Source organism: Triturus cristatus, chromosome 5_2, assembly GCF_964204655.1.
Source record: "Triturus cristatus chromosome 5_2, aTriCri1.1, whole genome shotgun sequence".
Taxonomy (NCBI): domain Eukaryota; kingdom Metazoa; phylum Chordata; class Amphibia; order Caudata; family Salamandridae; genus Triturus; species Triturus cristatus.
The window spans coordinates 101182384-101197241 of NC_140588.1; the positions used below are offsets into that span (position 1 = coordinate 101182384).

The 14858-nt window shown below is 41.3% G+C and overlaps 1 protein-coding gene across 4 annotated transcripts in view; it reads right to left on the minus strand.

The window, feature by feature from the left end:
• Nucleotides 1-2939: 2939 nt before the first annotated feature.
• RNF152 (ring finger protein 152) overlaps nucleotides 2940-14858 on the minus strand; it is a 203540-nt gene continuing 191621 nt past the window's right edge. For all 4 annotated transcript variants that reach the window (XM_085606881.1, XM_085606879.1, XM_085606880.1 and 1 more), the window contains one exon: nucleotides 2940-8546. In XM_085606881.1, the coding sequence (XP_085463007.1) occupies nucleotides 7754-8365 (612 nt within the window). In that variant the 5' untranslated portion in view covers nucleotides 8366-8546 and the 3' untranslated portion in view covers nucleotides 2940-7753. The remainder of the gene's footprint in view (nucleotides 8547-14858) is intronic.

Below are 14858 nucleotides of genomic sequence, written 5' to 3' on the forward strand. Positions count from 1 at the left end.
ATACCGGTCGGTAACGGTATAATTACCGAAAATCGGCCGTTACCGACCGGTATTTGGCAACCTACATGAGGCCCTAAAAGACAATTGTGTGCTGTCTCCCAGAGCAGCATTTGGGACTGGTTGATTTTAGGATTATGCAGCCACCCAAGTCTAAAAGCCTCCCACTCCAGACTACTGGGGAACTTTCTTAAACGCCATATAGCCTTATGCGCCATATACCTTATGCACTATTTACCTTATGCACCATATAGCTTTGTAATGAAATACAAAGAAATATACTGAAAGGAGTGTTAAACCAAAACAGTAACAGGAAAATGAGGCCTTGGAAAAGTAGGAAAGAAAACACTATAGCAATGTTTGCACCTATAGGTCTAGAACAAAGTTTATCTTCCCCCCCCAAAAAAATACTACATCTGCAGAAACCTGTAGCAACAAACCTCAGAATTAAAAATCAATTTCATGTAAAATGGAGTCCATTGCATACAGAAACAGGTTAAAGCAATTGGTCCAGCAGGTTCAGGCTGCTATTGCTCGCTGAATGCTATGGCTCAACACACTCACTATTTTAGCATTTTCTGGATTTGTAGAGCATGAGTGACTTCATTTAATGGACGAGAGAAAATGCCAATTAATTTCAAACATCCAGACGACAGTTCTTTGTAATCTATAAACTGCAGCCTATTTTTTTTTTAATTCCCCCAGAGCAAGACAGCGCTTTCTTCAGGGCTAACAAAAATGAAACATTCTTCCTCTGCTCTGCCAAGTTTAGTTGTAGCTCTCGGAAGCCCCACGGGAATTTCCTTAAACACAGCTGAAGCCCGGGCGCCCAAGTGCTTTCTTCGCACAACATTTTTAGATATGGAGCAGATGGTACAGACATGACCTGAATTAAGAGCAGCCCCTCATCCTTCTGTCTCTGCCGCTCTTCAGCATTGCAAAAATATATCGCATTACACAAGAAATCAAAGGGAACTTGAGGAATCTGCTACAAAGAGGTGCAATAACCTAGCAATTCACTCAATATCCAGAGGTAATACATACAAAAAAAATGTATAGTCTCTTTTCATTGCACAAAAAATAGCCTAAGGGTGACAATCCCGACAAATGTCTGTAGCCGTAAGACCTTGGATACCGTCTCTTGGATACAGCCTTGCGCGGCTTGTCCCCTACTAAAAAGCCGCTAAGAATTGAAAGAAAATAATATAATGAAAGGGACTTACTGACTCTCTAAGAATGTAGTCAATGTAGATCGCAAAAATAGGAAATCAGTTTCCAACCGTGGTAAAGTTGTCAAGAAAGGTGTAATACCATACAATCATTTCTGTGCAACCAATGACATCAAACTTGCTGGGTTACTATGAAGTGCTGGAGTTAAGGTGTGGCCTCTTACCAGTTTATCTCAATTGGACTGGGTTAAGCGTTAACCGGAAGAACAGGATGGCAGTAGTTAGTTTATCTGGTCAATAGGTGGCGTACACAGCCGGAGGGCAGAACAGAATGGTTTGTTTTAATGTATTCTTGGTACAGACCTTACACACCTTCATCCTTGACCAGTTTCTTTCATTTCCTCTGTTGTCAGCCAATGTAAAAACAATTGGCGTTTCCAAAATGGTGGCAATCGAAGGCATATGTGATATATCATAGTCACCTGTCAATGTCTAGTTCGATGTTGTTTGAAATATGGTACGTGATAGGGCAGCCAGTGGCTATCCACTCTTAGAACAATACCCATTGGGTGTCCAAAGATACCCTGCTAGAATAATTAACATCCTACTCATGAGACAGTGATACTCTCATACTATAGGTTTTCCTGGACATGGAAGGTTAACACTAGGTCACCAGAACATTATAGAATTGGGCCATTTGCTACACATCACAATGATAGGAATTTCAAAATTGACAGGAAAAAACTTACAAGGTATGAAACAAACCAGATAAAACAAAAAAATCAATACAACAGGCATTGAAGCTTTAAAAACTGAAGAAAACCGAAAAGCAATGCTATCTCTTGCAGGTCAAGAGTGCACATAATTTCAGAGGTAATACACAATTTGAAATGGGAATGAATATTGTGTCTCACTCAGGCACCACTGCCTGTCTCAAAAAACTACAGTGATCCCCTAGCAGATGAGCAGTTGCAAAGCAGCTGAACTTTCAAACACTATTATAATGCAGATTTTCAAAATTCGAACCCTCTGCCGTTTTTGCTCTACACAGTGCTTAATTTGTGCCAGTGGCTGCAGGTGGTGGGCACCGCACTCATTTTGGGGGGCTGGGAATTATTTTCAACATCAACATTCCACCCAGAGCAAAAGAGACAAAGGTAGGAACGGGAGAAGGAAATTGGGGGGGGGGGGCTGAGGTGGGGGGGGTAGAAATGTAGGCAAACAGCCACAAAAGGAGAAAGCAGCCCCACAATGTAAATAAAAAGACAGGAAGTGTAGTGTGGTGTGGTGTCAATAAGGAAGCATGAGGTGGAATCAAGCGTAGTTAGACTTTGTTTTCGGCAATTCCAGCAGAGCAAAACTTTGGGCCCCTGCACTATTTTTTTTAAGCAAGTTAAGCCCTGAGTTTATTTATGTTGATGACGGCTGAATGACAATTCAGACCTGTACCCCTTCTTTACCGTCAACTCTCGCCCTCAAACCGTAGATCACGTGGGATCACTACTCCAATTACAAAGAGTTCTACTTTCAAGTCAAAGCCTCATGCTGGAGTCGTGCGGGTAAACCATGGTGTTCGAAGTGACGCAGCACAGATGAGGTTGGACTTCTCGTGGGAGGGCTCTTTGTGATGACACTGCAATGGTTGCTTTGCACAGAGATCCGGTGATGTGACTTTACATTCCAAGGCTGTCAGTTAGGACATTTTAAGTTGAGAATAAAACGAAAGAAACTCGACCCGTTAAATTGTCAATGAGTTCGGTCACAAAGGCATACTTCCAAGGCTTATATAAAACATTTTATAACTGACATAAAAATCAGAATCACACTTTGACATGTTTCAATGCTTTTTTTCTCGAGTTTGACAGCCGCGCCTGCAGGAGTGGCAGTCTTCAGAGCCAAATTTGCATTAATTTGCATTACAATAGTACCAGGTGATCCCACTTCTGAGAACGAAACCAAAGTGATATTTTTCTCAATTTTCACTTAGAGCGCTGGATCATGAACATATGGCAAGTGCATTATATCAGGCATTCTTCAGCTTAAAGGCATTCTTGAGCTACACATTTTTGTACGAATCAACATAAAAAAAATCAAAATGGCGTCCCTTTGGATTGGTTTTCGAAAGTAAAACATTAGACACTTTTTCATTTTTCCCGAATTCTAATAATAAGTGCATTTGAGCGTAGGAATTTTAAGCACCCCAGAACACAGAGGCATCCCACCTACAATACCTCTTTGTTGCCCCAGATGGCTGGTAGCACAAATGATTGCAACTAAGTTAACTTAGATGACATTTTGCAGAAGCAGACGCTGGTAATCAGCAAGACTTCACTTAAGGGCACATTACCTCCTCGTCCGTCTTCCGCGCCACAGTAATTACACAATGAGCTTCATCTCCCTACAGAAAGTTGGTAAACATCGTTTACCACTCATGCGAGACAACGCATGCCATTAAAAGGCAAGTCGGAACAACGACATGCGTTAGGGGGCAGAATGTGTTGGATTTAAAATACAACACCTTCCCTACTGTTGCACAGATTGGAGTTGGAATAGTAAATTATACTAATCCAACATCCAGCGCCCCCTACAGCAAGTTTTTGTTCCAACTTGCAGTGTAAAGGTATGCAATGTAACAACGTGGTGGTTGTAACAACCGCGTTATAATGGCATGCATTGTAAACACATGCGGACTAACGTGCCATATTCCAGAAACTTTCAATAAAAGGTTAGCACACTAGTTCCCCATCCCTCCGATATGGACGACTTCCTCTACCTCCATACACTATAAAAAGGAATTGCACCCAGAGCTCCACCTGTAAACAAAGCAAACCACCGCATGAAGCCATTCATAACAGAGAAGGGAGTGATGGGAAACTATACTGTGGCGAGGAAGACTACGACTCGGAGGAGTGAAGATTACCAGTAAGTGAACGGGGCATTCTCCCTAAACATCAATGGCACATACTATAGGCCTATTTTCTGGTCTGGTCTGGTCTGTTTACTCAATACTACTACACCTGATCCAAAGGGGTTAAAACAGTGCAAAGGGTTTAAATCTCACTACTTGAACCTGCTTGGAGGTGCGTTGAAATTGACCCAGGCGTACAAGACGCCATTGTTGAACTCTCATGCGTTGACTTCTAGAACTCCAGCAAGGCTCTACTGTATGTTCTGGACTGCTCTGGGGCGCACCGGATTTCTCCGCCCAGCTTTTAGGCCAACTACAATGGATACAGCAACCCACTGTTTACAGCATCAATACTGCAATGACTTTTGGCATGTAGCAGTCATTCTCCTGAACCTGAATACAGAACTAAGCCAATTTTTTCCAGACTGGAAAAAATGACACCCTTAATGTCACAACAAAGTCACCTAGCTCAAGCTGCCTCCCTTTAGTCTAGCTGTAAACACACATTAACCTTCACCACTACTGTTTATTCCAACCACGCCAGCAAGCAAAGCTCTCAACAGGCAATACCACAGGAAGCTAATGAACATGCAAACTCTGCAACAATAAAATGTTAAATGATTTGGGAAAATTAAGCTGTTTAAAGTCTGTATCATAGCAAGGATGCAATGGGCCCTGGTGCAAGCCTGGAAAATGGCCCCTCAGACTGCTGTTGGGGGAAGTAAAATGTTGCAATTATCAGGGTTCAAGGAGCCCCTCAGGGCTCTGAGCTCTGGTGCACAGCACCCGCTGCACCCTGTTTATATCATTTAAGAAACTACAATGCATACATAAATTTATGTCCATAAGTAGTACATTAGTTGCATGCCTAATATAACCAAACACAATTGGAATCAATATGTTCTGAGTACCTGAGTAAATTGCCAAAATTGCAGGCCATTTTTGTATGGCAACTTCTTCCATTTTGGCTTGGGCTCTCAGCTGTAAAACAAAGATTTGAGGTGTGGCAGGAAAAGATTTGAGGTGTGGCAGGAAAAAAAAATCAGGTTTACAACACATCCAAATACATTGAAAGTGATGCTTATTTTTTGGGCCGTGTTTCTACAGAATTAAAATAAAGACACAGCATCGGGTGAAAAAATGCACAGGTTTCTAAAACAAAAGGATTGTTGCTTCTGATGGCCATCTGCAGGCACTTCTTACAGAGTTTCACACTGAATGGAAGTTTCTGCCTCACTCCATTTTTTAGCAAGCGATGTGAAAAATGGAAGGCGCATCTGCTTATCAGGGGAACACCATACTAAGATGTCTCTCCTAGGGACTTCAGTTGGACGTAAGGGTGGCACTAGCACTTTTAAAAAGCGCACACCCTGCTAAACAAGCACGTAATATTGATCAACCAAGAACCCCGCTTAAAATGACAGGCAGATCACTCCAGAGAAGGTCTATGCATGAACCATTTTTAGCCTCAAGCCTTATCATGAAGACGTCAGTTCTTCACAAACGGAACCATCATGTCAACCCACTGGCGCAAAATTTAGCCAATCATCTGGCTGCAAAAAGAACGCATATTTGAGGTTTTTTGGGAGGCAAATATTCCGGTGATGGTTCAAACTTTTGGCCTCTAAATTCTTGTTAAATTCATATAGATCCCTCAATCTCCAAAAACCTTTTTTTTATATGTAAAGGCTGCAAATGGCTGTTTTCCTGTGAATTCAAGAATACACATTTCACAGTAATGTTAAGTTTCTCATAATTTCTCGTTTGGCCTCAAAGACCTGGACCCGGCGTGAGCCTCGGCCATCGCTCGCCCCTAGATGCATTGCCGAATTTGGATCTCAGAGAAGAAAGCAAACCCCAGGGCAATGACCAAATGAATTGTGCAAGTACAATACCAGAGCTATTAACACGCTCTATAAACACAGTTGTGTCTTGCCAAAAGACATTATGTATGACTAGCCACTATTGACTTCATGGTTTTACTCCACTCTTAATGGAATAACGCTACAAATTATCAGAAACATTTTCCAAGGAGTAATTGAGGACTAAAAGACTGTGGTGGAAAACATTAAATAAAGTAGTTTTAAGTCCTCTGCATCAAGCGATCAAAGTCAAATGCCTGTTCTTACACAGCTTTCACGCACAGTTGGAAATAACAGAAGGGTAAAAAAAATACAGCTAACAATGTACACTTCAGTTGGCAATACATATGGATTGCCTCAACCCACCATTACGTCACCTGACGCCACGCGAGTTTGGCAGAAAGACAAACAGCAGCCAGTTGTGTACATTTTTTTCACAATTATGCATGGATGGTTTTGCACGAATCCCGTGTCCATACAAACATGATAAAAAAAAAAAAAAATTTTAACTTTTACATTTTATTTCGAAAATGCCATGTTATTTTTGCTGCCGGCCTATATCATAATGGTAAATCAGGTCTTAACTGAATTTAGCAGAATAGGTTTTCGAATCATTACTAAATATTTTAGGAAGTGTCTTGCTGGTTCTCAATTGCCCATTGTAGTATGGCAGTGACGGTACTTTTCATCCCAGCTTTTACTGGCTTGTCATCTACTCCGGGTTTGTGAGGGTTTTTAAAACGTGACATCCGGCTTACTATAGCAACAGTTTGTGGACTGCGTGGAGTTAATTGCAGCCAAGCACTAGCCTTGCTGATATGCTGTAAGCCAACTGTCTTCCTCGTATCACGAAAAGACTACACAATGCTAACATTTAAGACGCCATATACACCCAACACAAGTTACAGTCAGAACCCCGACCAAGATGGCTGCCTCTCTCTGGTGCAACCTCAACTATGCCACATCTCCTACAAAAGGAGTACATTTTTACAACCTTTCCTACAAGTTTTAGAAAAAGCGAGGCACAAGATTTTGCCCATGGCCTTGCGGCAAAGGTAGGAATCAGAGACCCACACCCTTTAGGCCTTGTTGGCCATATCCTTCCCAGGTTTCCACTTCTTTTTTAATTAATTCAATGCACAGACAGAATGCACCAAATTGTGGGTAAAATAATGAAAACATAAGAGACATGGTACACAGAACAAATGTGAAACATGGCAGCTTGGTAAGTGCCTACTGTTAAAAACTACTTCACAATGCTCTAGTTTATCATTGTCCTCAATGTGCAATTTAATACGTAAAAAAGCGTTAATAACTCGATAACGTTGCTGCCCCTACAAGGCTACTGATTATAAAAAACAAGGAGCACACCATTTCTGGAAATCTCAGGAGTAATGCTACCTATACATTGAATATGCTGATGTCCATCAACTACTGCATTAATGAAGATCACACTTTACGTACTGGTAAAATATCCTCTTGTTAGGAGATGACTTCATCTTGATACTGCCATTAAAAGCATTACAAAAGTACAAGGTATGTCATATAAATGCGATTCTTCATGCAGTCTTCTTCCATAATACGACCATGAGTGGGAAACTTGCATTCAAAGGCGCATCCTGCAGAAGCTGTACGCCATGTTCCACCTTTGAATCGTGTTGGGGCTAAGCAGGTCCAAGCGTTTTTTTAGTGCCTTGCATTCAGAAGTCAATGCTGCACCCTATAGACTCTCGCCACCAACTTTCTGTAACTACCTCCTATTTTCCGCACCCCTCTGACTAGTACCAACATTGTATGCTTCAATATAATGAGCCCCATCAACCGCAGGAAATCACAGTGAAGCGTTTTGAAATACATGACATGTTGTGGAGGACAATGCCGAGAAGAAAGACCAAGACGCATGCCACCAGGATCACAGTGCAAACTCCAGACCATGTTGAGCTTTTAACCACACCCCGCCTCTCTGGCTCCTCCTCCACTATCTCATGTGGCGCTCCACCCTGCAAGGGCTGCTGCTCCATTGGTACTGTCACCACGGTGACAGATTTCTGCTGGCCGCTAGGTAAGAGGCGGCATCCAATGTCACCAGGTAAGAGGGCCCGATCCTTGGAGACCGGCATTGGCAGCATGTAGCACCCATTACTGGGTAGTTTGATGAAGACTGGGGTGTTCTGCGAGGTGTGAGGGATTGCGATGACCGCAATCACATCAGGGTCATCAGGCAGCTGAGAAACAGAATATCCGGGAGGCAACTTTGTAACACCCCGGCACCAAGGACACCGTAGGTCTTTTTGACTGGCTCTCATCTGCTGGAGGCAGACGGAGCAGCATGTGTGCTGACAGTCCAGCAACTTGGGCCGCCGCCGAGGGCTGTAATAATTGAAGCAAATTTGGCATTCTAGCAGCAAATCTTGCGAAAGAGTTTCCATTGTTGATAAAACTACTCAAAACTTAAACTGAATCCTGCCGTCTAGCTTCGGTGCACTGATCTTCGATTCTGTCATTAAGCTCACAGTGATGTTTTCCCAGTCTGCCGCTCCCCTGTGCTTTTAGCTGAGAAAACGGTTATGATTCACCTAGGCAGTTTTTCTGCTTAAATCGCTCCATAACCTAAAAGAAAATGTGAAAAATTAAATGTATTAGTCAGAGAAGTAAAACAAAATAGAAATACAAAGGAGAGAATTTTAAATGCAAACTGAGAATCTTAACATATTATTAATGACTAATACATTAAAAAAATAGTTTGAGTTACTTAATTCATGTGTACACAGTTGAGCTACATTTACATTTGTTGACTTTCTCACAGTTTTTGGATGCCTTTTACATTTGATGTTACCCAAGGACCTTTGATCGTTGCTTGTGCTTTGTGTGAACTGGTTGATTGGTGCAAGATATGTAAGAGTTAAGTTTAAAAGGGGTTGAGGCAATAAACGACCGCACTTGCCATCACAGTAGGGGCAATTTGTTGAATATTAAGTGTGGTGCTCAGAACCAGATGTTTAACCCATTTCAACTTATAGAGGAGAAAGCTCCCACTTTTGAATCAATCTTTAACTTTTCAGCCCTCTAATTTAACCAAGTCCTGTCAATTGTACTGAATAAGAGTTCAGCAAGATTCTCACAAATGATCATGAAACATAATGCATATTCTTTACACTATACAATATCTGTCAGACGTGTTTTGTTAACAAATCTTTATTCATTTTCTTCCTTTGATAATCAACTTAATACCATAGCCAATGCAGTTCATGCTCACGGACTTCTTCAGGACTCTATTTAGATTCCTTCTTAAATGGACATTGTATACTGCTGCATCTGTAATTTGCCCGTGTTTTATTTCTAGGACCAGCTGATAGAGTTCTCTAGTTTGAGAAGTGATCGCACCTACTTCAAGAATATTATCAATCTGTCCAAATGTGCAATGTACAAAAATGGAGTTCAGATATTGTTGATGAATTCCTATGGTTGAAGGACAAAGTTTGTGTGTTCCTGATCTGGTAGCGTTCTGCGGTGTGGTTTAGGTTAACAAGATATGTTGCTGGTTTAGATTATATTAGGGATATAGTGCAACATGCACCCTAAACAGGATATCTTGGCGCTAATAACTCAAAACTCACACCCTCCCAATGGTACACTAGAGAAAGCATTAGCGTTCCCGAATAAGGTGCCCAGGGGCGTAGCTCCAGGGGGAGTGTTTGGGGTGTTACACCCCCACTAAAAAATATATTCTGTAGTAAATAGTTGGGTACAGGTGTTTATGTAAAGGGTCTGTTGGATTTCACCTGGGATTCTCACATGCCACACTGGCAAAAACACACACACACACTCTCTCTCTTCTATGTTTTGAAAGCTTTAAAAAAATGTTGATTAGTTTGAAGTACCCCTAACAATCTGTACTCCTGTTTCTTTACATTGCCCCTTAAGCCCCCTCATGTCCTGCTTCTCATATAATGTTTTTTAACAAGATGTCGCAGCGTGTTTGTTGGGAAATCTAAAGCTCACCCCCCAATCATACTGGCCAAGACACGCCCCTAAAGGTGCACCATCTCAACAAGGAGATAGAAAAGCCCAGTCATCAGCATTCGCTCAATTTAGACAAGGGGGTTCTTTTCAAAGGTGTAGCAGCAGAGAATTACATTTAGTGGCTGATGTTGTAGAGAAATCCTTCTACCCATGGTCTAAAGAGGAAACTTGGGGATGTCGAAAAGAAAGTGTTTTTATGGACCTCAATATGCGGCTAGGAAATTACCACAAGAACCGAAGCTGTAAGGGAGATTGGTTATGAGTGAATACTACATTATGCACCAAGCACATCCTTTATAAAGATATTTGCTGTTTGACTGGCAGCCAGTGCAATAACGTAAGGGCCGGGAAAATATTGGTTCTGAGGTGGAGGCCTAGTGCCAATCTTGTAGCAGATATTTGGACCAAAAGCAACTTATGAATTTTGTATGGTAGGAGGTCAAGATAGATGGTTATTGCAATATTCCAACCGGGTTGACACAGAAGCATTTAGAATTTGGACCTTATTTGGGAAGGAGAAAAGATAAAGAACATGGTTTAGGGAATGGAGTTGTAAAAATACATGATTTTGTCAACAGAAGAGATCTATTCTGCCATAGTAAGTGAAGAATCAATATTTTTATGTCATCTGCTAACACCGGTGGTTCACCCCGAAGATTCTTGAGCTCTTCCAGTGTGCCTCATGATCATCGATGTAGGCAGCACTGGGTCATTCAGTATCAGAAATGTTGAGAGGCATAGGGAATGATCAAACCCATCATTTAGTATGTTTTACCTCAGCCAACAGGCTCTCATGGTAGCAGTTGCAGTAACTGTGCCTTAATAGTTCTTTCAATCAAGGGTAGGTAAGCTTCTTGCACAGAAGGCAGTCTGACTCTTCTGCAAATGCTGCTTTCTTCCTCAGTCACACCGTCTGGCTCTGACTCATTAAAGAGGTCTACCAATAAGCTTTGTCTCATCACCTTCTGGGAACTCATTTCTAGTCCCACTAAATTGGGCCTGATGCCCACACCTGTATTTTGTGTATAAGGTAAACGTAATCAATCAATTACACTATTGCAGAGTTTTACACTCCCACACCGAAATTCTTTTGTAGACTATGTACATCTTGAAGTGTAGAATGTCTTACAATGGCGAGGACAGCAGCCCAAGTATCAACCGTACAAATGTCTTCTAAAGAAACTTCTTACACCTCTGGCCAATCTAATAGTACCCTTTAGCCACTGGCTCAAAGTTCCTTTAGATGCTTTTTCACCCTGACAAGCAATGCCAAAAGGACCAAATACAGAGACTTTCATCACAAATGCACTGGATCTGTCAAGGTAAAGCATATAGCAAACTTCAACATCCAATAAACTTAAAAATGTTCTTCTTCAGAAGGAAATGGAAAGAAAGTAGGAAGACTAATTCAGAGAGGAATAATATTTAATCCAAATTTTAGGATGAAAAGAAACTCCAGTTTTCAGAACCACTGCATCCTTTAGAAATCTTTAAGACTTCAAAAAGTAAAGATTCTAAGTATTTTATCACCAATAGCAGATTCTAAGGAGGTGCACTATCAATACCTATAGATTTTGAAACTGAAACTGTTGAACAATCTCGTAACCAAAGATTTTGCTTCAAGAATTACCAGATCAGAATCATAAAAAGATTTAATCACAAACCACTGGAGTTTAAAAGTTTTCAATGCCAAATTGTTGTTATAGCCATCTGCTAACAACTGAATGATAGTATGGACAGAACAAGAAACAGGAGAATGATCATGCTGAGAACACCAAGAGTCAAAAGTAGCTCAGTGCCTTCAATAGTATTTTAGAGTAGATGCCTTTCTAGAAGGTTGTGTTACCTCTATCAAACAAGGACTTAACCCTGCCTTGAAAGAGGTAGCCTCTCAACTTCCAAACTGACAGCATGAGGTTGAGCCAAAGCAGGTGGCTGATGGCTCTCAAAGTGGATGGAAAATGAGGGTCTATCCAAGGAAGTTGCAATACCATCTGCTTGAATATTGTAAGCTGCGTTCTACTTGGTCAGAATGGTGACACCATTTCGTCATCGAATTTGAGCTTCATTAATAGTCTTTGAATCAGTGGAAATGGTAGGAAATCAGACAACAACCTCTTTGGCAACTTCAGGGATAATGCTTTCACCCCTCATGCTACATTCTCCTCAAACCTGGACAAAACTTTACTACCGGGGAATTTGTTCTGGATGCAAAGAGGTCCATGAAGGGTTTGCCTATCTGATGGAAGGTTAACTGTGTATATCTCAGATTCTGAGAAGTTGGAATTACTCTTCTCAGATGGCCCCCTTCCATAGTGTCCAATCACCTGATGTCCTCTGCGGGAAAGAACCTTTACTACGCGGTTTTTACACCGTGAAACTATCACAACTATCACAACGCGGTCATTACATCGACCGGGTTGTTACCACGTAGTGCCTTTACAACGCAAGTCGTTACAACGACTTGCGCTAGATGGCACTCTAGACTAAGGAATAGTATGATTTACTAATCCAACACCTTCCCTAGTGTTGCACACACTGGAGTTGAAATAGTAAATCATACTATTCCTAAGTCCAGCGCGCCATCTAGCGCAAGTCATAACGACTTACATTGTAAAGGCACAGCGTGGTAGCAACGCGGTCGATATAACGACCGCGTTGTGATGGTATTGTGGTGTAAAAACCACGTACTAAAATTATATATTCATGGACTGCTGATACTGAGAGAAGATATTCTTCTGCCCATTAATCGAAGAACATGCCCACTCATTAACGGAGTGTGAGTGTGTGCCTCCTTGGCGGTTGATATAGGCCACTGAATTGTTAGTCCTTACAAATGCATTGGTTTGACAGAAATGGTCTTTAATTTGGATCACAGCACTGAACACAGCAATTAGCTTTCTCCAATTTGATGATTTCAAGGCTTTGGTTAAGGATGATTTTGACTGAGATGCTTGCTTCCCTCAGACTGTTACCCAACCTATCGAGTTAGCATTCACGGTCATAATCACTGGTAGCTCAGACTGCATGGAATCTCCTGTAATCCACTGTTCCATATTTTGGGCATAGGTTTCCTTTACTTGCGGAGATGGCATAGCTGTGGCCTGTGGTGCAACTTTGCCCAGTGGACCATAAAGACACATGTTGTAATATGCCCTTGTACTTCCATCCATTTCAATGCTGCTGCCTCCTCCTTCTGCAATAATAATGTCAGTAGAACCTGAAAGCGATCCGCTCTTCCTTTGGGAAGAAAGGCTCTTCCAATCCTGATGCTGAACTTTGCCGTATTGAGTACCAGATCTATCAAAGGCTCCATCTGACACTTGTCCCTGTTGAGAAGAAAACCATGCTGCTCTAGCAAAGCTAGGGTCTGCTTGATGTTTTGCTTTAATTGATGCATAGAAGGTGCCTTAAAAGGTGCCTGCAGCATTTAGTCATTGAAGTGATGGAAAATTGATTACCCTTTCTTATGAAATGGGGTACCACATTCATAATACTCTCAGTGAGATTTCAAACCAAAGGGTAGAAACCTGAACTGCTAATGACCATTCTTTACACAAAACCTTAGATATTTCTGATGGGATTTCACCATTGGTACATGCACATAAGCATCGATCAAATCTTTGGTTTGGAATTCATTGCCTTCTACAATTCGCCTATCTATGGCTCTGAAGTTCAGGCAAGCACTTAAGAGTTGGCTGTTTAGGCAAGCCAACCAGTTAATTTAACTTGCATATCAACTTCTATTTGGCCTTACAATTTCTACTGTACTTCAGCGCCAAGAAACCTTATGGTGTACCTGCGCTCTATAAATCTCCATTAATATAACATAACATCATATCAAAGGAAGTAAGATATAGAGCTTTCTGCCCCTGCAATATTGTCCCTTTTAATGTCTCCATTTTTAATGGAATTTTCTTCCCTTCCTTTTTTAAAGATTTCAGGCCTCTGACAAGTCTATAACCTCCATACACCTTTGGAAGAAGAAACACAATAGAGTACGCTCCGTTCCCTTACTTTTTCACAGAAACTGGAATGATCGCCTTATTAAGCCAAAGAGATCAAATTCCTTCATTTAAGGCTACTTATTTTATCTTGGATTTCAGAAAGTGAGACGGTACGATCCTCAAGGCAATCGGTGGAGTCATAGACTTCATGCAATATCCTTGTTTCACAATCTCCAATACCCATTGGTCTGAAGTAGATTTTTCCTAATTCTGCAGGAAATGGTGGATCCTCCCACCAACCTCAAATTCCTGATCACCTTTCCTCAGTTTCTTGACATAGTCAGGACCACTGTTCTTTGTTGGTGGGATCTTGTCTTTGCTTCTTTTGAAACTTTTGCAGTAGTGATCTTTGATTCTTGAAACATTTTCAGAATTTTGTGGTTTCCTCGATTGCTGTCTAAAGGATGATTTATGTTTAAAGAAGCTTGAAATGTTTGGTTGCTGTTTCCTAAAGGAAAATGCTTACTCTCCTTGAAAATCTTATGTTGCTTAACCTCTAGTTCGGTCCCAAACAATTTGATCTCTTCAAAAGGAATTCTCAATGCTGCTAATCTTTGTGCTGAAACTGCAATCCAGTCCGTGAGGAAAAACGTTTGTTTTGCAGCTATATATATCCCACATGCTAGTGCTGAAGCTCTCACTGCATGACAAGAAATATCTGAAAAAACTCCACCTGTTTTTCCATTGTTTCTAAAAGGTTTGAACACTCTTGCCCTTCTTGAATTGACTTAAGGAGATCTTTGGGAGTCAATAGGATTTGTGAAGTGTAGGGTCCTTATACTCCAGTTCCCAACACCAAATGAGACCCAGAATACATCTTTCTCAATGCTTTATCAAACTCTATGTCTGCCATGTCCTTGAGGCTATTTTCTTCTACTATATATACACTCGC